This window comes from Lutra lutra, chromosome 9 (assembly GCF_902655055.1).
Source record: "Lutra lutra chromosome 9, mLutLut1.2, whole genome shotgun sequence".
NCBI lineage: Eukaryota > Metazoa > Chordata > Mammalia > Carnivora > Mustelidae > Lutra > Lutra lutra.
The window spans coordinates 89528067-89553403 of NC_062286.1; the positions used below are offsets into that span (position 1 = coordinate 89528067).

The window sequence follows — 25337 nt, forward strand, 5'->3', positions numbered from 1 at the left end:
CTTGTGTTCTGTGGAATTTTCAGATAATGAAAAAGAATGTGTTATTGTTTGGGAAAAGAAACCAACAGTTGAAGAGAAGGCAAAAGCAGATACATTAAAACTTCCACCTACATTTTTTTGTGGAGTCTGCAGTGATACTGATGAAGACAATGGAAATGGGGAAGACTTTCAGTCAGAATTTCAAAAAGTTCAGGACTCTCAAGTAAGAGCATCTCCATTATTTTCCTTCTGATTCAGTTGCCTTTGTTGATGCAGTAGGCTAGAATGTTTTTACCAAATGGTGGTAATGTGTTGTGGGAAGAAAATGGATTAGGCATCTACCAATCAGCTTTGACCAGAGAAGAAGGAATTTTGTTCTGCATAGAGGACTGTAAAGATTCACCTCCTGTGTATGTTGGGTTTTTTTGGGGATGGGAGAGGTGGACTGAGCAGAATATCCTTTGGAGTGTTTACCACTAAGAATGATACTAATTAGTTCATTTTCTATGCAAATTAGTTTATTCTCTGGTGGGGAGAGTGGATAGGAAGTAATATTTGAGACAGTTCCTTGGCCTATAACTTGCTTTGTCAGTTTCATGATTTGATTACTTTCTTAGCACAACTGTAGTGATAATTTTAATAGATATCAGCACCTTGGTTATCTTAATTTGTATTTCACAGAAAACAGAAGACAAGGTCCCTGTCTAGTAATTGTTTACAGTCTAATATTGGCATGTATTCAGAATGTTCCTGCCTCCTCAAGTAATACTGGCTTTTTTTTGTTGTTTTATTTTTGTTTTTGTTAGATGGTTAAAATGGAGTAGAGTCCTGGAATTAGTTACACATGTAGTGGTTTATTTAAGGGACATGTGGCTAGAGAGAGATGTGGTGGTCTGAGTCTAAGAAATTTATTGTTCTTCATAGTCTCTCTGACTCGGAGGAGTCTTTGCTGGCCACCTAGGATGTGTAGGTTTAAATTTAATTCATCAGTACACATATAATTAATGGTCATCAGTTGATGTAAAGATACCACTTTCTCATTTATAACCAGATAGATTTATTTGTGAAAATCTGAAGTTTTTGCAGCAGTGGTCTCACTATTTCAATCTAAAGTGTATTTCAAATCACTTAGAAGTTTCCATGGATTCATTATATTTACATGTATTTACATGTATTTCATTGTATTTACATTCACAGTATTTAGTGACTGTTACTCTAATTCCTCACTGTTAGAGGCTTTATCATGTAGCTGTTTATTTAACAAGTACAGTATAATCATATTAATAAAAACTTGGATTATACAGATTTAAACAGTGATTTAAACATGGCCTTTTATGTGCAAAACTTTTAGTAAGTTACTACTTTAACATTTATTTTAAAACTGAAAAATAATTTCAGTACTGATGCACAGACTGAATTGTTGATCATTTATTCTTTTTCTACCTTGTGGTGCATGCCACTTGAGCTGGCACACAAGGACTTGGTGTATTTTGTCGGTATGTTATAAACCACGCTGTTTATAGGAGTTGAAGTATCTTATTTGAGGTGACAGTTGTGTTATTTTAAAACATTTGTGATTGTTAGAAAATATCCTGTAACACTATCACACTGTTCATTAAATAGTAGTATTAGTGGCTATCCAAACATACTTTTGGTACCAAAGTTAAATATGATAAATCTCTTCTATAAAGGTTGGAAAAAAAATGCCACAATAAAGTATACGTTTTGGAAGAGAGCAATTACCTTTTGATACACAGAGATGAAATAGAAAACTAAAAACCCTTTAAACTAAAATATGCTCTAAGAGATGTGGATTTACACTTTTTCGGAATGTGGTGTTCCTGCTTTACACTCAGTTTAATTAATTTTGAATATGATATCTGTTGCTTAAAATGCCTATGTGTACTCTGTTTATAAGCGTTTACTGTGAGCTAGCACTATGCTGACAATTGGGGATACAGTATTGAACAAAATAGAAGTAATTTGATTTGTCTGTATTGAGTTTTCCATTCAAGGCCTCTAAGGTGAGGATGCATTAGGAGCTGAATTAAAACCCTTCCCCCCACCCAAGCAATCTAGCCTACTTTTTTGGGGTAACATTTATTGTGGTATAATTCACACACCATACAGTTCACCCATTTTAAAGTATATAATTCCGAGGTTTTTAGTATATTCGCAGGGTTCTGCAACCATTACCACAATCAATTTTGAACAGTTTCATCAACCCAAGAAAAACCTCTAACCTCTACCAGTCACCACCCTTCCCCATTTCCCCCTAGTTCCTCCAGCCCTAGAAACCAGTGATGGACTATCTCTATAAGTTTGCCTATTGTGGACATTTCTTCCTTTTTTTTTTTTTTTTTTTTTTTTAAGATTTTATTTATTTATTTGACAGAGAGCAACCACAAGTAGGCAGAGAGACAGGCAGAGAGAAAGGAGGAAGCAGGCTCTCCGCTGAGCAGAGCCCAATGCGGGGCTTGATCCCAGGACCCTGGGATCATGACCTGAGCCGAGGGCAGAGGCTTTAACCCACTGAGCCACCCAGGCGCCCCTATTGTGGACATTTCTTATAAATAACTTTTGTGTCTGGCTTCATTCACTTAATGTGTTCAAGTATATCTACACTGTAGCATATATATACATTTATTGATTTTTATGACTGAATAATATTCCATTGTATGGATATGCCACATTTCATTTATCCATTCATCTATTGATGGCCACTTGGGTTGGTTTTACTTTTTGGCTATTACAGTAATACTGCTGTGATAGCATAAAACATTTGATACAAACAGAATGAATTTTCTTTGCCTTGTGCTTCAGGTATGTTAAGGACTTCTTTCATTTGTAGCAATTTTTTTTATTTACAGAAGTAAAATTCACTTTTGTGTATGTGTATCTGTTTTCTCTGAGTTCTTACACATGCCTGAATTCTTATAATTCCCACCAAAGACAGGATAGAATAATTCCAACACACCCAGAATTCCTTTGTATCATCCCTTTGTAGTCAGATCCTCCCCTACTCATATCTTTAGCAACTGCTGATCTGTTTTCTGTTTCTATATTTTTGCCTTTTCTAGACCAACATATGAATGAAATCCTACAGTATAGGATTTCATATGAATAAAATCCTACAGTATAGGCAATTGTCTATCCCTAAGTAGTATTCCATTGTGTGGCTATACCACAGTTTATTCATTGATCCATGGAAGGTCATTTTCAATTTATTTTGCTCTTTTTCTAGTTTCTCAAAGTGGAGCCATTCTTCATTTCTAGTATAGTTAATGTTCTAAGTTTCTTTCTAGGAACTGTTCAGCTGCATCCCAAGACTTTTACTATGTGGTATTTTCATTTTCTTTCAGTTTAAAATACTTATTTTCCTTGAGATATTCTTTTGGTACATGCATTAGGTAGTATGTTGCTCCCAAATATTTGGTGATATTCCACATATTCTGGTATTGATTTCTAGTTTAATTCCTTTATTGTCTGTGAACGTATTTTGAGTAATTTCAGTTCTTGCAGGTTTAATGAAGGCTGTCTTGGTGATTGTTGTGCACTTGAGAGGAATGTGTAGTCTGCTCTTTTGGGGTAGTGTCTTATGTTAATTAGATCAAGCTAATTGATGCTGTGCTAAGTCTCAATATATTATCTTTGACTACTTTTTTGTTTCCTTATTCTTTTTATTATTGAGAAGACTGTTGCTAGGCATAATTGTAGATTTGTCTGTTTCTCCTATTAATTTTTGCTTAATGTACTTGGAAAGTGTTCCTTCTGCTTCTGTTTTCTAGAAGACATTGTAGGAGTTGCTAGTCTTTCTTTCTTTCTTAAATGTTTGATAGAACTCGGTACTGAAACCATTTGGTCCTGGAATGATATTGATTGATGATACATTTTCTTTAGTAGATGTAGGCCTATTCAGATTATCTATTTCTTCTTCTTGAGTTTTGGTAGGTTGTGTCTTTCAAGGAATTGGTCCATTTCCTTTATGTTAATCAAATTTGTGGGTATAATGGTGTCTAAATTAAAATTTATTACACTTTTAATAGCCATCAATTAAAAGTGAGTAGTGATGGCTCTTGTTTCATTTCTTTTCCTTTTTAAAAAATTATTTGTTAGAGAGAGAGAGCACAAACAGGGGGAAAGGCAGAGGGAGAAACAAACTCCCCACTGAGCAGAGATCCGCAGGAGGGGCTCAATCCCAGGACCCCAGGATGATGACTGGAACTGGAGCCAGATGCTTTGACTGAGCCACTCAGGCACCCCTTGTTTCATTTCTTTTTTTTTTTTTTCTTTTTTTTTTTTTGTTTTAGAGAGTTTATTTATTTATTTGACAGAGATAACAAGTAGGCAGAGAGGCAGGCAGAGAGAGAGAGAGAGGGAGGAGGAAGCAGGCTCCCTGCCAAGGAGAGAGCCTGATGCAGAACTCGATCCCAGGACCCTGAGATCATGACCTGAGCTGAAGGCAGTCTCTTAACCCACTGGGCCACCCAGGCGCCCCCTTGTTTCATTTCTAATATTAATAACTTGCATCTTGTTTTCTTGATTAACCTACTATGGGTTTATTGGTTTTTATTGACCTTTTCAAAAAACCACTTTTGATTTTGTTGTTTTCCTCTTTTAATTTCCTGCTTTATTGATTTCTGCTATACTTTTCGTTTTTTTCTAATCTTCTTGCTTTAATTTTATATTGCTCTTTCTCTAGTTTCTTAAGGTAGGAGTTCATTGATTTTAGATTTTTTTTCTTAAAGATTTTACTTATTTGAGAGAGAGAGGGAGGGAGAGAGCACAAGCCCAGGGGAGAGGCAGAAGGAGAGGGAGACGCAGACTTCCCACTGAGCAGGGATCCTGATGCAGGGCTCAGTCTAGGAACCCTGTGATCATGGCTCCAGGGCTCAGTCTAGGAACCCTGTGATCATGACCTGAGCCAAAGTCACATACTTTTAACTGACTGAACCACCCAGGCACCCCATTGATCTTCTTAATGTATGCATTCAGTACTATAAATTTTCCCTTCCTTGCTTTTGTTGCATTTTGTAAGTTTTGATAAGTTGTAGTTTCATATTTATTTAAAGATATTTTTAATTTATCTAGAGGCCTTTGTATATATGTATTATTTTTAAAAAATGGGTTGTTTAATCTTTTAATATTTGGAATTTCTCCAGCTATATTTCTGGTAGTGATTTCTAGCTTAATTCCTTTGTTGACTGAGTATATATACTTTGTATGATTTCTGTTCTGTTGAATTTGTTGAGGTGCGTTGTACGGGCCAGAATGTGTGTTTTTTCTTTTGGGTAAATCATCTATGTTGCTTTCTGTTACTGTATTTTTTCATTTGTAAAATTCCCACTTGACTCTTTATACCTTCAGTTTTTTTGCTGAGAACTTGTTATCTTTTCATTTATTTTAAAGAATATTTGCCCTTACATCCTGGAGCATTGTTACAATAGCTTCTTTAAAGTTTTTTTCTGCTCATTTTTTCTGCTCATTCAACACATGGATCATTTCATGACAACCCCAACCCCTGACCAAGGAGAGTTGGCTTTTCTTGGGACTTTTTTCCATCTCTGTCATTGCAGCTTCTCTAGCACCCAGGCTGGAATATGGGTTGGTGGGGAAGGAAAAACCCTGGAAGGTTCTTACCACCGGATTATAACTCAAGTCTTGGGGTTCTTTTTTTTTTTTTTTTTTTTAAATATTTTATTTATTTATTTGACAGAAATCACAAGTAGGCAGAGAGGCAGGCAGAGAGTGGAGAAAGCAGACTCCCTGTGGAGCAGAGAGCCCGACGTGGGGCTCGATCCCAGGACCCTGGGATCACGACCTGAGCCGAAAGCAGAGGCTTTAACCCACTGAGCCACCCAGGTGCCCCAAATCTTGGGGTTCTTAATCCTCCTGCTTTATCCACCTTTCAGAGGCTTTTTATACTTGCTTTATCTGTTTCAGTCCAGTTCAATAGTAAATATAGGTTGGAGTGTAGAATGGGAGAGATAGGGTGAAGTGTGCTTATTCCATTATGTCCAGAATTCTCAAGTCCTCAATTTCTTTTAAAATAGGAATATGATCCTTTTTGTCAGTCAGTATTTAATGGCATAGTTATTTTTTACTTCCTCTTTGCAGAAATCCCAGAGTGAAGAAATAGCTAACACGGCTGACAGTATGTATACAGGTGGGAGCAAAGTGACTGCACCATTTTTATGTAAATCTGAAGAACCTGATTTTATTACCAAATCTGTTAGTTCACCACCTGTTTCTTCTGGAACTGTGGATAAACCTGTAGATTTGTCTACTAGAAAGGAAAATGATGCAGATTCTACAAGCCAAGGTAAAATTTAATACGTTTACAAAAATCTTCTAGGCATATATTACATAACGTCACCTACCTCTGGGTTTGAGAAAATAGACTCAAATGTCAATTCTAAAAACTCCCTTCCCTTAAAACACATTTGAAACGTATAAAGGGGCATGAAATATTTGTAATAATAACCAGAAAATCATACTGCCTTGTCAACAAGGACCCATTCTCTCTGGGTCCTGGGTAAAAGCTTTGATGTTCAGTGTATATTAAATGAAATGTTAAATTATTCTTTTCCTTTTGCCAGTGGAATGCAAAACAGTTTCATTTGGATTTGGAAGTAGCGCAGGGCTGTCATTTGCAGACTTGGCTTCCAGTAATTCTGGGGATTTTGCTTTTGGTTCTAAAGGTAAGATCAAGAGGAGAGATTTTAAAGATCATGTTACAGAATCAAACACAACTAAAAGAACTAGTCCTTTGCCACAGTGTTGTAACTAAGTTGGACATTTCTTCCCTCATCTCACCTTCCATTTTGTTTAAGGGTTTTAATGAGGAAGGACTTTTATATCAATTAATTAATTAATATAAACTAAAAATAATTAATATTATATATTTTACTATTATTTTTGACATTTATTAATATAAATAATATATTTGACATTTATTAATATAAATAATATAAACCATAAGAATTTTCTCTTAATTCACTATAAATCTTGTTGGTAGTCTTTCCCATCCTGAAATGTAGAACCATCTTTCCAGTTTTGGAATTACCTTGATTTTGGTGCATTGTTCTTTTTTTTTCTTTTTTTTTTAAGATTTTATTTATTTATTTGACAGAGAGAGATCACAAGTAGGCAGAGAGGCAAGCAGAGAAAGAGAAAGGGAAGCAGGATCCCCGCTGAGCAGAGAGCCGATGTGGGACTCGATCCCAGGACCCTGAGATCATTACCTGAGCCGAAGGCAGCGGCTTAACCCACTGAGCCACCCAGGCGCCCCAGTGCATTGTTCTTTTAATTATACTTTTGGATTGGTTTTTGTGAATATTTCAGATTTGTGCTTCTATTTTTTAAGGAGATGATTTTATAGTTTTCAATTTTTCTAGTTTCCTTGATCGAGTTTGAATATAAGGCTTGTGCTGATTTATCACTATAAATTTATGGTTGATGAGGTTTCCCATCTTTTTCAGTGGTTTTTTTTTTAGTGCATTTTGTATCATTTGTAGAAAATAATATATTACTTAATTGTTTCAAGTTTATTGGCATATTACTTTGTCTTTCTTATAATGACTTTCATATTTCTGATTATAGCACCACCTAAGTTGTTCTTATACAAGATGCTTGATTTGTGGAATAAATGTTAATGAAAATATATACTTATATGATTTATGTAATTCAGAGTAGCATTCTTCCCACCCACATGCTTACACTTCTTTCACATCACCTGCCATTTACAGAGGCACATGTAAAACTTTCAGAAATTACCTTCAGGTATTGTTTGTTATGCTGGAATTCATATCCTCACCGATGTCAAGTTGCTATATATTTTTTTAATGTATGGTAGCCTGAAGTCAGAAGATAATGAGCCCTTATAGATATAGTTATCCGTATACAAAAAATTATCAAATAAAAGTTGATGAGTTAGGATGCTTGTTTTTCAGTGTAACCTTTTCAAAGTACTCTATCCATACTGTGCAGTAAAGTGTGAAATAGGCTAGACTCAAACCTCATGACATTTACTTCTCACCACCACTTGTCATTTTTTGCTGAGGTGATTTAGCAAGTTCTTTGTTAACTACATTTCTTACTTTGTTTTCTTCTTAGATCTGGCAGGAATTTGTGCTGTCTTTTCAAAGAAGTACCTTTTGGCTTGGACAGTTCTTCTTTTGTTTGTGTTTCTGATTAATCTTTAGATTTTTTCATTACTTTTCTTTTAAATTAGTTTTTTTTTAAGAGGTCATAAATTTCACCAGAATGTGGGTATCCATCTTCCTTACTCCTTCCCGCTCTCCCTCCCTCCCTTCCCTCCTTCCTTTCGTTCTTTCTTTTTTAAACTTTCTGATTTTAAACTTTCTGTTTTGGTTGGTTTTTAAGTTCAGAGGAATCTTTTTTTGCTCTTCTTATTGTATATTCTTTTTCTGTAATGATTCTTCTTTTTTTTTTTTAATCTGCTCCTGTCCTTTTTTTGTTGTGATTTTTAACTCACTTTCTTTGCAAGCTCTATTCACATAGGTATGTCAGTCATTCCACATCTGTTGTGTAATATTTAATACAGAAACTAAGAGAATAATAAGGGAGTTCCTGTTTAAAGATCACCCGCCTTTGTCAGTAATCACTATTTTATATTTCCTTCAGATTTTGTAATGTTTTTATAAACTTGTTCATATAGTGGAAGTCTCCTACGTACTGTTGCCTAGAACTGTTACTGTGAAATTGTGATTATTGACATGTATAACTTTATGTTTTTACTATAAAATTCTTCCTCCTGGTTTTCAAAAAAACTTGGCTTCATATTAGAATTTCCTGGGAGGTTTTTCATTTTTTGTTTTTTTTTTAAAAGAAAACAAAACATTATATTGGACTTTCTGGGCATGGTAGCCTAGGCATTGATATCTTAAAAGTTCCTGTGTGATTCTTACAATTCACTCAGCATTAAGAACCACTGAGACATTTTGGAATTTTTCTGCCATACCTCTCAAGGGTCTTTTGGGGTAATTAAAAATTTTTCTTTACTTGGGAGTTCCTGAACCAGTTTTGTTTTCTGTTTTTTGTTTTTAAGAGAGAGAAAGAAGAGAGTGTGTGTGCATATATGCAAGAGCTTTGGTGGGGGGCAAAGTGAGGGGGGAGAGAGAATCTTAAGCAGGCTTCACGCCCAGCGCAGAGCCTTTGTGCTGCATGATCTCACAACCCTGAGATCCTGACCTAAGCCAAAATCAAGAGTTGGTTGCTTGACCAACTGAGCCACCTAAGCACCCCTCTTTTGCAATATCTTCCTAAGGACTTTTGTCTTCTTTCTCTTTTTGAAGTTTTTTTTTCCTCTCTCTTTTTTTTCCCCCCTCCCCACTAAATCTGGCTTAGAGGGAGTTACTGTTAATAGATACTCATTCTGTGCTTTCTTCAAGGTGCTGAGTTACTTTTTAAACGATCTATGATATTTTTGCCCCTTAAAAGTTTTTAGCACTGGATATGGAATTTTCTAAGACAGTGATTCATCAACAAGTGATGAAAAGCTAAGAGATGTTTCTTTCCTCTAAGACAGTGAGGAATGTATTAGCAGGCTGAGATGGGGATGAAGTAGTAACTAGTTTTCATGTTCTCCAAGGCCTAAGGGAGAGTAACAATAGGGAGTCTTCAGCACCTCAAGTATCCCTTGAGGATAGTTGGGAGTCAGTGGGCCTCTCCCTGTGCTACCTTCTACCATCTGGCCAACAAATCTAAGCTGCAACAGTAGTTACTTCAGAAAGAAGTTGAGGTAGAAAAGCTATAAATGTGTTTAGGCTGCTTTGACTACTTTGGAAGTAGCAGGTGTGGCCTCTTTGAGAGGACATTTTTAGGTTCAAAAGTTATTTTTCATATATGATAAAATGTTTTATGAAGTAAATTACCTTTGGAGTTGAGCTAATTGTTCAAAATTCCGGGGTATGTGTTAAGAATGTGCTTCATTACTGAAAGTTCTTACATAGTTCAGTATCATGAAATTTGCCCGAGGCTCAGATGATCTTATCTTTGTAGCTCAAAGCTTAAACAGTACTCTGTACTGTGAGTAGTACTGTGTGCTCACTGTATGAGTTAAACTTGTCAGAGTAATTTAAGCATTTTTACTAAAAGTATATGTCATATCACTGGAAATTACAGGCTTCAAGAAAGTAATAGGGGGATTAAAAGCATATAAAATTTGATACCACTGTTTAAATATCCTAATTTATTCATCAGATAAGAATTTCCAGTGGGCAAATACTGGAGCAGCTGTGTTTGGAGCACAGTCAACCAGTAAAGTTGGCGAAGAGGAAGATGGTAGTGATGAAGAAGTAGTTCACAATGAAGATATCCATTTTGAACCAATAGTGTCATTACCTGAGGTAAATATTAAAAGAATGGAACTCTTACTAATAACTTCACATTTTAAATTTAAAACTTGACATAGGCTTGACTTGCAGGACTAACTTTGTTTGCATTTCTTTCAGAATATTTACCCTTTCAAGTGGAAGCTTTTTATTACTATATATATATTTATATAGACACATATATAAATATAAATTCTACATGAAATTGTTGGGAAGAACTAAGTTTTTTCATATATTTTTAGAATATCTTGTTTTCATAATATAATTCTGGAAGTAAAAAGTATCCAGTCTCATACTTGCCAAAATTCTTTCAATAAAAAGGACAAGAATGTTATTTTAGGCAAATTACTTTGTCAGTTTTCAACTACAATCAGTAGTTGATATTTCTCTTCAAGAACACTTTTTGGAATCTCTTCTGTCCCATAAAACAATGTATTTACTTTCCAAAAGGAGGAATAATATAAGAGAAATATTTCATGACAAATCAGGTCTTTACTGCTTCATCCAAGTCAGATGTATTCCTAGCCCTTGGATATTACCATTTATCTTGATACTGTCGTTCAAATTCTGTTAATGTCATTGCAAAGACAACATTGTGTGGAATTTGGATCTTTGGAATTTGTCATGTAATATGTTAAAAGCAGCAGTGTATAATTTTATTTGCTGTTATAGGTAGAAGTAAAATCTGGAGAAGAAGATGAAGAAATTTTATTTAAAGAGAGAGCCAAACTCTATAGATGGGATCGAGAGGTCAGTCAGTGGAAAGAGCGTGGTGTAGGAGACATAAAGATTCTTTGGCATACAATGAAGAATTACTACCGGATCCTAATGAGAAGAGATCAGGTTTTTAAAGTGTGTGCAAACCATGTCATCACCAAAACAATGGAATTAAAACCCTCGAATGTTTCGAACAATGCTTTAGTTTGGACTGCCTCAGATTATGCTGGTGAGTTCTATATGCAAATGCTACTTTTTACTTTTTTGGTCTTTTCTAAAATCCATAACAAATATGTAAGACAGCTTATAACAATTATTTTAATATTAAGGTTGTCCCTATGTTTTTTTTGTTTTGTTTAATAGATGGAGAAGCCAAAGTGGAACAGCTTGCAGTAAGGTTTAAAACCAAAGAAATGGCTGATTGTTTTAAAAAAAAATTTGAAGAATGTCAACAGAATTTATTGAAACTCCAGAAAGGACAAGTATCACTGACAGCAGAGTTATCGAAGGAGACAAATCCTGTGGTGTTTTTTGATGTTTGCGCAGACGATGAACCTCTAGGACGTATAACCATGGAATTATTTTCAAACATTGTTCCTCAGACTGCAGAGAACTTCAGAGCACTCTGCACTGGAGAGAAAGGCTTTGGCTTCAAGAACTCCATTTTTCACAGAGTAATTCCAGATTTTGTTTGCCAAGTAAGTATTTAATTGTGTATCACAGTTGAAGTCTAGAAAGTGAACCACACTAACTTGGGAAATTTGAGTATTTTTCTTCAACTGGAATTTTCTTAAGATTTCTTTAGCTTTTCTGCATATTAGTTGGTGTCACATCCAACTTCCTGTCCCCACAAAAACTTTCAACCTAAAATGGTTTAAATTTCTGATACCTTGAAACCCGCTAGAAATGGAGGGTAGGCAAAAGACCTTTTCATTTTTGTCTTTCAAAAAATGGGTATTTCTTAGTTTTCAAACCACATTCTCAAGGAAGTTGAGTTTTTAGGACTTAACATTGTAGTGGTAGATCTGTGTGTATTTTATTATTTTCTTCAAAATTCTTATTAATTGAAATCTTCTTTCAGGGGGGAGATATCACCAAACATGATGGAACAGGAGGACGATCTATCTATGGAGATAAATTTGAAGATGAAAATTTTGATGTGAAACATACTGGTCCTGGCTTACTATCAATGGCCAATCGAGGCCAGGATACCAATAATTCTCAGTTTTTTATAACACTGAAAAAAGCAGAACATTTGGACTTTAAGCATGTAGTATTTGGGTTTGTTAAGGATGGCATGGATACTGTGAAAAAGATTGAATCATTTGGCTCTCCTAAAGGGTCTGTTAGTCGAAGAATTAGTATCACAGAATGTGGACAGATATAAAATCATTGTTTTTTCTAGTAAATTTTACCTGTATAAACAGTTGAATTGAAGCTTAGCTGTTGTGACAATATGGTAATAATTATGTTCAGCTTTTGAAAATGGACGTTTCCAATGTATAAATGTACAATTGCAGCTTATAGCTGTTGTCACTTTTTAATGTGTTATAATTGACCTTGCATGGTGTGAAATAAAAGTTTAAACACTGGTGTAAATCAGGTGTACTTGTGTTTATGTACTCCTGACATATCTGTATTAAAATGAAATAATACTAATCTTGTTAAAAGCAATAGACCTTCTCAAACTATTGAAGGAATATGATATATGCAATTTAATTTTACCTTTTAAGATACTGGATTTCCTGCATGGATAAATTTACCATTTGAATAAAGGGACCACAACTTGGATAATTTTTATTTTAGATTTGAAATATATTTGGTAATTTTAAATATTGATGTGCTCATTTATGCATAGAGACTCACTTATGAATGGGTAGAGCCACAGAGGGTAGAGACTTAACCAAAGTGCTCTTCTATAATCCTTGCACCTCCTGTATAGTTAAATTAACTTTTAAGTAGAGTACCTTCTTTTCTTAAATGATATGTAGTTTCCTGTGCCCTTTCAAAGGTATTAAATTAATTTTTACATTTTAAACAAGTATTTCCTTAGGTTTTATTTTTGTTTTTGTTTTTTAACTTCTCTGTCATCTGTTTCTACTACCTCAAACTGCAGCTTGGTTCTGATAGAACTTGAATTTTTCCTTGCAGTTGTTGTGATAAAGTATGACTATTTTAAAAAGGTCTATACCATGTTCTTTGGCTAAAGATTTGCTTTATACTAGATTGTTGCAGTACCTTTTTCTGGTGAATTTTGTAGCAAAAATAAAGTGACAATTGTTAACAGCCATGACATTTAAAAAACTTATTACTTGTGCATCTAGTTGTTTGTTCATCCTAGAGCCAAAGTAAAGAGGACAATTAAAGTTCTGTAAATCAGACTACCACATAATTTCCAAGGCTCCCAAGAAAGTGACTTCAAGTTTGATACATACACACTAAAAATTTATTTGGAAATGATTAGTATCAAAAGTTAGGCAAACTGCTAAAAAGGTGGTGGAGGAGCTTGTGAGGGGGAGATGTTCTCATCAGCCTACTCAATATACAACTATAAAGAATCTAGAGCACAAAATATTGTGTATTCTGATTACCAACAGTGACTGCCTTCTACCCTCCTGTGTTCTTCCTAGGGAAATCATCTTTTTTTTTTTTTTTTTTTTTTTTTTTTTTTTTTTAAGTGAAAGACAGTGGCATTTATTCTGTTTGGGGATTTGGAAATAGGTTATCATATAATACGGGTTCAGCCACCAGACAGGAGGGGAGGGATATCATGTGTCTGTTGTGTGTGAGTAATGACTGATGGGGCATTAAATGACAAAGACTTTGTGTCACATTTCAGGAGAGAACTTTGTGATTTCTTTTTGTTACTTAATTGCTAATGTAGTATAAATCCACGACATGTATCCCCCCCACCAAAACTGGCTTGACTTTATATTATATTGTCTCATTAGAAATCTGTTTAAAACAGAGTATAAAAAAATTATTTGTACATTGTAAGTAATATTTGATGGCAAAGAGTATTGGTATAAATGATTTTCAGGTAACTACTTTTTAAAATGATCTTCTAAACCTTTGGCATTTGAAGAACTTGAAAGATACTCCAGAGAATCTAGGATTTGTTAGTCCAGACATGCTGTTGAACATTCACAATTTAGAAAAGTAAAGGATCACACTAGTATAATTGTATAAATGAGAAAAATTAAGTGGTTATTCAGTTATTCCTTTCAATTAGTCTCGGTTTAATAGAGGATTTGGGTTGGTATACCATCCCAATACATGTTGAGCATGTACAAATGCCTGGCCCTGTTCTGGGTATTAGGAAAAGCAGTTAAAAAAAAAAAAAGCACATGTTCTTACATTCATTACATTGCTACAGGGAATTCACATTCTAATACTGCTTTTTTTTTTTTTTTAAAGATTTTATTTATTTGACAGAGATCAGAAGTAGGCAGGCAGAGAGAAGGAACCAGGCCCCCCCCCTGAGCAGAGAGTCTGATGTGGGGTTCGATCTGAGGACCCTGGGATCATGACCTGAGCCAAGGCAGAGGCTTAATCCGCTGAGCCACCCAGTCACCCCCGCTAATACTGCTTTTTAAGATACATATGGAACCGAGGCCAATGGCAGGGCAAGTAAGGGAGTAATCCTTTTTTTTTTTTTAAGATTATTTATTTATTTGACAGAAATCACAAGTAGGCAGAGAGGCAGACAGAGAGAGAGGAGGAAGCCGGCTCCCTGCTGAGCAGAAAGCCCGATGTGGGGCTCGAACCCAGGACCTGGGATCATGACCTAAGCCGAAGGCAGCGGCTTAACCCACTGAGCCACCCAGGCGCCCCAGGGAGTAATCCTTTTTAAAGAATTCTGTGCTTTGCAGTACGATGTATTCTTGATTTTTGCCTCTTTACAGTTAGCAAAGGCCATCCTGATGAAAGAACACTACTTTCGTATGTCCAAACGCACCCTAAATACACGTAAGCTATATTAGAGCCAAGAGAGGGTTGCCACAAAGTCAGATTTGGACCGTTCTGGTGACCACGTCGTCTGTGGACGTAGCGTGTACGCATTCCCACATGCACGCAAGGCGCACAGGTTGCGGAGCAAGTGGTGGCTTCCCGAGAAGCTGTGGGGGTGCCTGAGGCTAAGGCTGAGCGCCCTCTGTGAGGAGCCACACCTGCTAAAGTGTAAGTGCTGTGGACGGCCGGACTTGTTCGGCCGGACTTGTTCGGTAGCAAGTAGCAAAAAATTGGAGTCAAAGATAAAATGCCACTTATCAGCCCAGTTAACACAGGAGTAAAGGAATTGGTCGTTAAATCATTCAGCAGGAAAAACGTTTGTAACACCAGGACATTTTTAACGTAGTATAGAGAGTGAGAAAGGGACTCCAGTTTGCGCTCTTCTCTCTCGCCTCCGGCTCCCGGGCTCAACTTTTGTGGCCCCGCTCCTCTACCCACGCCCGCCGCCGCCCTGTCAGGCTGGGCCTCCTCGCGTTTCCGCGTCACTCCCGACCATCCCCCCCCCCCCCAAGGGCGGGGCGCAGCGTGCGTCACGTCGCCGTTCCGTTGCGCGAGCTCCGCCCCTGCGCGCCTCGCAGCTCTGTGTTTGAAAGCTGTTCCCGGGGAGACAACGGCGAGCTCGGCGCGCTATGGAGCCGAGGCTAGTGAAGCCGCCCGGGCAGGATTTGGTAGTGGAGCGTCTCAAAAGCCGCTACGGATTAGGGGGCAGCCGCTTCGCCGAGGTGAGGCCTAGCCCTTCACCTCGACCCTTCCCTGTGCCTGCGGGCCGGTTCCGGCAGGTGTGAAGCATTCCGTCGGCGCCTCGCCCGAAGCCTCGGGGCCGAGGTGCCGAAGGTAGGTTCCCGGGCGGGGGAGTGACTCTCCGGGCCTCGAGCCGCTCTGCCGGAAACAGGGTTAGCGAAAGGAGGCGGGAGGAGCAGAAGTCTTTTGTGGCCGCAGATGCTCCCGATGTGGGAAAAAGAGATTTTCTACCAGAAAAATTCCTTCACCATAAACTCTTGAAGGTTTATGACGTGTCAGACATGGTGGTATGGGACGTTAATTTACAAGTGACTGGTGTGGAGTTCAAAAAGCAATTTTAATTCCTTTATAACCCTTCCTATTTGGAAATAATTCCAAACTTAAAGTTGCAGGAATAATGCAAAGAACTCTTTTGGACACTTCGTTTGGATTCACCAGTTAACATTTTGCCACATTTGCGTTACTATTATCTTCCTAGTTTTGACTTTACGTACACCCCTTTTCCCGCTGAACTCTTGAAGGGTAGCTTGCAGGCACTGTGGTACTTTTACCCCCAAATATGAATACTTAAGTATATTTTCTAGGAATAAGGATATTCTCTTATATATCCACGGTAATAAATTAAGGAGACTTACCATTTACACAGTAATATGTAATATAGAGTGCGTATTCAAATTTCACCAATTATCTCAATAATGTCTTTTGTAAAATTTTCCCCCGGTGCAGATACAATTCACAAATGAGCATTGCATTTAGTTTTCTGTTGCCTTTATTCTGGAACAGGTTCTTAAGTCTTTGCCTTTCATAATGTTGATATTTTTGAAGAGTATAAGACAACTGAGTTTCTCTGAATACACCTCATGACTAGATAGATAACGGTTTTATGCATTTTTGGCAGGAGTGATGTACGCGTTGCTCCTGTTGCTCCTGTGATGTTGCTTTGTCCCATTATTGGTGATAAAAATTTTGACCACTTGGTTAAGGTAGTGTCTTACCAGTTTGTCCACTCTAACCTTTGTAATTATCCCTTGTACTTAATACATAATTCGTGGGGAACTCTTTTGAGACTGTAAATTGATTCTTAATATATAAATTAAATGTGTCTTTTTTCTTTTAAGTATGATTTTTCAAGTTTTGATCAGGCTAAATGGAAGAGAAGATCTCTAACCTCCCCAGGTAAGCTGATGGAATATTTTTTTATATTTGAGAGTTTTAACATTTAATCTGAGAGAAAACAGTAATCAAGATTTTGGGGGTTTAAATGTGTAAGATGTCTTTAAAATCGAATGAATTCTTTTTGGTGTTTCAGTTACAGCATTTTTGCCTTTAAAATTGTTAAAAAAATAAATAGTGTATTAGGTAAAGAAAACTAATTGCTATTTTTTAAAAGCATAAACTTCCAAGTTACAGGGGTAATAATTGTTGCACTGGAAGAACTTATCAAATGTACTTGATAAAGATAATTATACTGTGAGATTGGGTCAATTGGAACATTATGTGGTCATCTGGAACTAACATATATAGCTAATTAACTATTAGTCTTGATTTGCTGATACTTCTTCAGTGATGTTTTTACTAGTAAGTATAATCATTGAATTTTGAGATGATAGCAGAAACAGTATCTTTATAAAAGTTTATCAGATGGTTGATTAGAGAATTTCCTTTTTTTTCCAAGTTTATTTCATTTTGAAATTTTGTAAACACTCTTCCGAAACATTCCTTCAATATGAAAAAAAAAACCCAATTATTACTGAGTCTGGTATCTTAAAAATATCTTAAAATTGTATTTTAGTTTTGAAATTTGCCCTACAATTTCCAGCTTTTTTTTTTTTTAAGATTTTATTTATTTATTTATTTATTTATTTATTTTTTTTTTTTATTTTTTTTTAAAGATTTTATTTATTTATTTGACAGAGAGAAATCACAAGTAAGCAGAGAGGCAGGCAGAGAGAGAGGAGGAAGCAGGCTCCCTGCCTAGCAGAAAGCCCGATGCGGGGCCCGAACCCAGGACCTGGGATCATGACCTGAGCCGAAGGCAGCAGCTTAACCCACTGAGCCACCCAGGCGCCCCTTTTATTTATTTATTTGACAGAGATCACATGTAGGCAGAGAGGCAGGCCGAGAGAGAGGAGGAAGCAGGCCCCCTGCTGAGCAAAGAGCGGGAGGACCCTGGGATCATGACCTGAGCTGAAGGCTTTAGCCCACTGAGCCACCCAGGTGCCCCAAATTTCCAGCTTTTTAAAATATAACTAAAGGGGCGCATGGTGGCTCAGTTGTTAAATGTCTGCCTTCAGCTCACTTTATGATCCCAGGGTCCAGGGATTGAGCCCTGCATGAGGCTCCCTGCTCTGGGAGAAGCCTGCTTCTCCCTCCCCTAACCCCCCCGCTTGTGTTCTCTCTCTCACTGTCTCTCTGTCAAATAAATAAATAAAATCTTTGAAAAAAATAAGATATATAACTAAAAAGTATAGCTCATTTAATTTCTGATGGGGAAAAATGCATGTTAGACAAGGGTGCATAGATTTCAATGACATGGATGGAACTATAGCATAAGCTAAGTGCTAAGTGCAATAAGTCAGAAAAAGACAAATACCATAGGATTTCACCCATAGGTGGAATTTAAGAAACAAAACAGATGAACATAGGAGAAAGAAAGGAAAAAATAAGATAAAAACAGAGAGGGAGGCAAACCACAAGAGACTCTTAACTATAGGGAACAAATTGAGTGTTGCTGGAGGAGAGGAGGGTAGGGGGAAGAGGTAATTGGATAATGGGCATTAAAGTGGGCACTTAGGTAATGAGCACTGAGTGTTATACACAACTGATGAATCACTAAATTCTCCCTCTGGAACTAATTGTTAAAAAAATCAGATGATTCCAAAAAATTTGTTTAAATTTCTAAATTTCTTATCAGAGAAGCTCTTTTGCCTTTTACTCGGTTTAGATAGAGGCTAATAGTCTGTTAAATGTTTAGTGTTTAGAGGTGCCTGGGTGGTGCAGTCAGTTAAGTGTCTGACTCTTGGTTTTAGTTCAGGTCAGGATCTCAGGGTTGTGAAATCAAGCCCTGTGTTGGGCTCCATGCTCAGTGCAAAGTCTGAGATTCTCTTTCTCTCTGCCCCTCCCACTTGTGCTCTCTGTCTAATAAAAAAAAGTTTAATGTTTAAAATACATAAAATTATAAAATGTTTAATATTTGAAGACTGATGACATATAATGATTAGGTAGAAAGAAGACTGGATTCTAAATTTTAATCTTTCCATTTGTTGGTTCTGTTACTTGGATAATTTCAGGTAACTTCTCTGGTCCTTAGACTTCACATCATTGGAATAGGGTTAAAGGCACCTATTCTGCTTACTTCATAGTAAGCTAGTTGTTGCTAAGATCAAATAAGGTAATGAAAGAGCATTTTGAAATCAGTAAAATGCTGTATAAGATTTGATGCCTATTTTCTGAAGTTTTCATTACAGAGACATACAGATAAGAAATCATTGGGTAATTTTGCTGCCTTACCTTTAGAAGCCTAGAATGAGATTAGTATCTGATTTTAGTAATCTCTGCTATTTTCTTTTTTGTTAACAGATGGTTTGGATATCTTCTCATCTGGAGATAAAGTGGGTTCATCATTAAGATGTTATTCTGATGAAGGAAAGCTTTGCACAACACCACTTTGTAGTTCGTTCAGACACTTAAATGTGAATTGGTAAAGTACCTTGAATCCTTAGTATTACTCTCCCTTTGGTATCTAAAAAAACTGAGATTAAAGGGAGGATTGTTTATGTCTTTGCTTTTTTTCTGAGAGGAAGTACAAGCAGTCTGAGCCTGCTGAATGGTTGAAGAGACTGAATTATTAATTTTTACTGAGTGTCTCTGTGATAAAAGCATAAACCTAGCATTATGTTTGGTGGTATAATGAAAAGTTATTTGCACAGTATGAAAGATGAAAAATTATTTTTCTGGTTATTCATCCAGGACCCAAATGAAAACCCTGCTCTTTTTTTTTTTTTTTTTAAAAGGACCTAGGATAAAAATGAATGCAGAGTTGTTAGACAGTGATATTTAACTCAGTATCCATTGTGTGTCTACTAGTGTGGTAAGCTATATTTTAGGTAGTTGAGAGAGATTGAAGAAATCAGTCTAGGGTGATGCTAACTACATGCAGAGTGCTGGGCTGTGAGTGGGTGAAACCAATATAAAAACAGTGGAAGCTAAGGAGAAATGAAGTTTTGAATTAGATAAAATTAAATGCCATAAATATGTGGCAGAAGGAGGTGCTAAGTGCATCAAGAAGGGGTAAATGTTTGGAAATAATGTTAAATCATAAAGATGTATACATATACAAAATGAACATACATATACATATGCAAAATGAACACCTGTTTTTACCTTTTACTAGCTAGGTTAGTTATTTAAATTCTTTAGGTTTCAGTTTCTTTGTTAAATGTTAGCTCTTTTAGCTAAATTATAGCTAATAGTATATCTATTAGCTATATATTAATTAGATATTAGTATATCTATTAGTATAGTATATATATATTAATATATATATTAGTATATCTATTAGTATAGTATATATATTAATATATATATTAGTATATCTATTAGCTAGATATTAGTATATCTATTAGTATATCTAATGGTATATCTACCTCACAGAAGTATTAGGAATCAAAAGAAAGAGTATGGAAGTCATAGAGCATTCTACAAGTATATGTCATTTTAAATTTAGCCCATTGGAATATATAGAAAGTACCTGTAGTGACTTTTCAGGATGAGTGGTTTACTTTTCACATTTTGTTTTCCATGTTTAAACATGTTTGCTTGTTATATTTTTTCAATTGTTATGCTGTTAATATTTGAAAAGCAGTTTTGTCTTTTTAAAATGCTGTAGAAAACTTCCAGATTTTTTTTTTTTTTTAAAGCCTAGATGAACTGGATTCTTTTCAAGATTTGAAGCAACAAGAAACAAAAGAAGAGTTAATTGAGAATGATCATAGAATTAGTACCTCCAAAATAACCAAACAGTCTTTTAAAGACATAGAAAAAGGTAAAAGAGATAATCATTTTAGAATAGTTACTTAAAAAGATGCTTTGTCAGGGCATCTGGCTGGCTCAGTATGTAGAGCATGTGACTCTTCGTCTCAGGGTTATAAATTTAAGCCCCCACATTGGGTGTAGAGATTACTTAAAAATAAAATCTTTAAAAAAGTAGCTTTGTCAAGTAGAGCACATAAAGCTTATTCCATAGTAATAACCCTGGTCCTCAGGTGTATATATATTTCTGTGTTCTGTATTTTTGTAAGCGGTGAGATATTAACTGTGCTTATTGTTAACTAAAGGAGAAGAGAAAAATAAACTTCATTTTCCAGAAGTATTCTTATGTTCTCAAAATTACCAAAATAAGTTAGTAATCAGTTGAATATTTTTTATAATGTCTTCATATTTCTTCATATTAGTATTTGTTAGGAAGTCATTAAATACTGTGGTAGAGTTGAGTAATCCTTTAATATTTTAAGACAGTACTCCAGATTACTTAAGGTATAACTTCATCAGGCACTGATTTACTGACTCTCTGTACATGTCATATTTTTTTTGTTTTTTGTTTTAAAGATTTTATTTATTTATTTGACAGAGAGAGTGATCACAAGCAGGCAGATAGGCAGGCAGAGAGAGAGAGGAGGAAGCAGGCCCCCCGCTGAGCAGAGAGCCTGATATGGGGTTCGATCCCAGGACCCTGAGATCATGACCTGAGCTGAAGGCAGAGGCTTTAACCCACTGAGCCACCCAGGTGCCCCTGCATGTCATAGTTTTGTCAGCATTTCAAGGCAACAGGCAACCAGAGTGGCTGCAGGACTTTGAGAACAGTGTTGCCCCTTTGATAGCCTTTTTGCATCTCTTCTGGGCATATATTATCTACACACAACACATGCTCATTTCTCCCTTCCCACTCTTCATCATCCTTTTTCTATTCACCTCAGCATTTGAAAGTGAAAAGTAATTCTGCCTGGACTTTTGTTTCTTGCTACGTGGTATATTTTCCCACTGAAAAACAATAGAAAATACGGGATAATGTAAAAGAAAAAAAGTTGAATGTATTTAAAAGTTGACATAATTAAGGAATATTTAAGCTATGGAGCGTGAAATGGGAACCTAGAGAGGCAAGCAAAGCAGTGAAAGTGTCTTTCACTTTGGGGGGTACCTGGGTGGCTCAAGGGCACCCTTGATTTCAGCTAGGGTTGTGATCTCAGGGTCCTGGGATTGAGCCCAGTGTAGGGCTCTGTGCTCCACTGGAGTCTCCTGGGATTCTTTCTCCCTCTCGTTCTGCCTCTCTTCCCCCTCCTATACGCTAAATAAATAAATAAGTAAATAAAATCTTTTAAAAAATGGAACTTTCACTTTAGGGGCATTTGCTGAACTGAGGTGCAATTTTTTTTTTTTTTTTAAAGATTTATTTATTAGGGAGTGCATCTGCTTGCATGCACATGTGGAAGAGGGGGAACAGAGGGAGAGGGAGAGAGAATCCCAAGTGGACTCCCTGCAAAGTGCAGAGCCTCACATGGGGCTTGATCTCACTACTCTGAGATCATGATCTAAGCCGAACTCGAGGTGGTGCTTAACAGACTGAGCCAGCCAGGCCCTCTAGAACTTTTTTCTTTGTTAAAAATTTGTGTTGTTTTTTTTTTTTTTTTATTTTGGCTCCCTAAGGTCTGTCCAAGATGGGGAGTGCAATAGGAGACCCCTTTCTTTTTTTTTTTTAAAGATTTTATTTATTTATTTTTTGAAAGACAAAGATCACAAGTAGGCAGAGAGGCAGGCAGAGAGAGAGAGGAGGAAGCAGGCCCCCCACTGAGCAGAGAGCCCGATGTGGGGTTCGATCCCAGGACCCTGAGATCATGACCCGAGCCGAAGGCAGAGGCTTTAACCCACTGAGCCACCCAGGCACCCCTAGGAGACCCCTTTCTTTCTTTTTTTTTTTTTTTTTTTAAAGATTTTATTTATTTATTTGACAGAGAGAAATCACAAGTAGGCAGAGAGGCAGGCAGAGAGAGAGGAGGAAGCAGGCTCCCTGCTGAGCAGAAAGCCCGATGCGGGGCTCAAACCCAGGACCTGGGATCATGACCTGAGACAAAGGCAGCGGCTTAACCCACTGAGCCACTCAGGTGCCCCAGGAGACCCCTTTCTTAAAGCTAGGGTTCTCAAGAAGGCTAATGCAAGTTAAAACCACTTTCAGTACTAACAGAAAATAAATTCTGGCAATATAGTGTTGGTAAAGAAGTGAAGCAAAAGGAACTTGTTCATCCATTGCTGTTGGGGGAGTAAATTAATATAGGAGAGTAAATTAATACAACCACTTTGGCAAGCAGTTTGGCATCACTGGCACAGTTGAACCTGCACATGTCCCTTATGATCCAGCAATATTGCTGTTAATCATATACCCTAGAGAAACTCTTGAGCATGTGTACCAGCATCCACATGCAAGACTGTAGAGCACCTGTGTAGACAAAGAGCTCGAATATCCACCTGCAGTGGAATGTTGACATATAAAAATATAAAATAGGATAAAGTAGTGAAGATTTGTGAACCTGATTCTGTCATTAATACAAGAACATATTTAAAGGAGGTAATAGAAATTACATAATTACATCATTATATAAATTACAGACATTATATAAGGTTTAAAACCAGGCAAAACAAAGTCTTAATTTTTTATTAAATTTTTACCCAGATCATAAAACATTTTAAAAAATAAAGCAATGATTAATGCTGTATTTGGGTTAGGTTAATTTGGTTTAGAGGAGAGAAGGGAATGTGATTAGGGGTTTCTGATGTAACTTTACATTTTTTGGCTTAGGCAGGTAATACCTGAGTGTTTCTATGCACTTTAAAGTCCATTTTGAAGTTATTTCAGACTTACAGAAAAATTGCAAAAAGAGCATAGAGAATTTCTGTAAGGCCTTCACCCAGATTTTCTAATTTTAACATTTACCACATTTGCTATATATAATTCTTTCTGCATATAATATTGGAGACTTTAAAAATTTTTTCATTTAAATTCAATTTAAGTAACATAGTGTATTATTAATTTCAGGGGTAGAATTTAGTGATTTCATTGGTTGCCTATAACACCTAGTGCTCATTACATCAAGTGCCCTCCTTAATGCCCATCACTCGGTTATCCCTTCCCCTAACCTACGTTCCTCCAGACACCTTCATTTTGTTCCCTATAGAAGAGTCTTTTATGGTTTGCCTCCCTCTCTGTTTTTATCTTATTTTATTTTTCCTTTCCTTCCCCTGTGTTCATTTGTTTTGTTTCTTAAATTCTACCTATGAGTGAAATAATGCAGTATTTATCTTTGGCTTATTTCATTTAGTGGAATACCCTATAGTTCCATCCATGTCATTTTAAATGGCAAGATTTCATTCTTTTTGATGGCTGAGTAATATTCTGTGTGTGTGTGTGTGTACATGCGTATATGTATGTATATTGTATATATATGTATATATGTAACACACACACATATATACATACATACATACCACATCTTTATCCATTTATCTGTTGATGGACATTTGAGCTCTTTCCACATTTTGGCTATTGTGGACATTGCTTCTATAAACATTGAGCTGTATGTGCCCCTTCAAATCACTATTTTTGTGTCCTTTGGATAAATATCTAGTAGTGCAGTTTCTGGGTCATAGGATAGTTCTATTTTTAACTTTTTGAAGAACCTCCATACTGTTTTTAATACTGGAGACTTTTTAACAATACTACAATTCATATTTAAAATAACTCTTCTTGAAGAGTACTCTGAGAATACTTAAAACTATAAATTAATGAGCTTTATAATTAAATTTGTTTTTTAGCAGTTGCCCAGCCAACTAATGTGGCATCAAATTCAAGAAATTGGACTGAATGTTGTAGTAATGCAAATGACTCCCCTCTGAGACGTGTCAGCTGTTCAACATCTAAAGCACCAAACAAGCAGAGAATACTTCCACATCAGATTAATCAGATATATGATGAGTTATTTCAAATACATCAGAAACTGCAGGTAAGAACTAAAAACTGGTGCTCGCTTCAGCAGCACATATACTAAAATAAGAACTAAAAACTGAATTGAGAATTGAGATATATTTATGTTCTAAGCACGAGACATATATAAAATTTGAGTACAGAGTATTTCATTTTAATTAGATAAGTGTGTTGAGACAAAGTCACAAGGGAACAAACACAAATTTATCACAAGGAATAAACAAATTTGTTACAATATTGAAGGGAAAAATTGATAGCTGAGGGAAAAATGGTGTTTTTAGGTATAGGCATATTTCTTAGATTCCAACTGTTTCCTGTTTTGTGTTTATTTCTTTATTTCCCTCCCATCCTTGCTTATGAAATAAAACAAAATCTTGGGACACCTGGGTGGCTCAGTCAGTTAAGCATCTGCCTTCGGCTCAGGTCATGATCTCAAGGTCCCAGAATTGAGTCCCACTTTGGGCTTCTTGCTATGTCCGGGAGCCCGTTTCTGCCTCTGCCTG

General features: G+C 36.3%; 2 protein-coding genes across 9 annotated transcripts in view; both read left to right on the top strand.

The window, feature by feature from the left end:
• The window catches only part of LOC125108400 (E3 SUMO-protein ligase RanBP2), an 80938-nt gene extending 67849 nt beyond the window's left edge, over positions 1-13089 (top strand). For both annotated transcript variants that reach the window (XM_047744164.1, XM_047744165.1), the window contains 7 exons: positions 24-202; positions 6097-6301; positions 6579-6680; positions 10204-10349; positions 11007-11280; positions 11415-11749; positions 12133-13089. In XM_047744164.1, coding sequence (XP_047600120.1) covers positions 24-202; positions 6097-6301; positions 6579-6680; positions 10204-10349; positions 11007-11280; positions 11415-11749; positions 12133-12438 — 1547 coding nt within the window. In that variant the 3' untranslated portion in view covers positions 12439-13089. The remainder of the gene's footprint in view (positions 1-23; positions 203-6096; positions 6302-6578; positions 6681-10203; positions 10350-11006; positions 11281-11414; positions 11750-12132) is intronic.
• Positions 13090-15607: 2518 nt separating this feature from the next.
• CCDC138 (coiled-coil domain containing 138) overlaps positions 15608-25337 on the top strand; it is a 121006-nt gene continuing 111276 nt past the window's right edge. For 4 of the 7 annotated variants that reach the window (XM_047746184.1, XM_047746182.1, XM_047746186.1 and 1 more), the window contains exons 1-5: positions 15608-15784; positions 16922-16979; positions 19383-19503; positions 20723-20847; positions 24666-24853. In XM_047746184.1, coding sequence (XP_047602140.1) covers positions 15692-15784; positions 16922-16979; positions 19383-19503; positions 20723-20847; positions 24666-24853 — 585 coding nt within the window. In that variant the 5' untranslated portion in view covers positions 15608-15691. Of the gene's footprint in view, positions 15785-15877; positions 15897-16921; positions 16980-19382; positions 19504-20722; positions 20848-24665; positions 24854-25337 lie in introns of those variants that run through there. The other 3 variants (XM_047746185.1, XM_047746183.1, XM_047746188.1) reach the window with 2 other exon arrangements.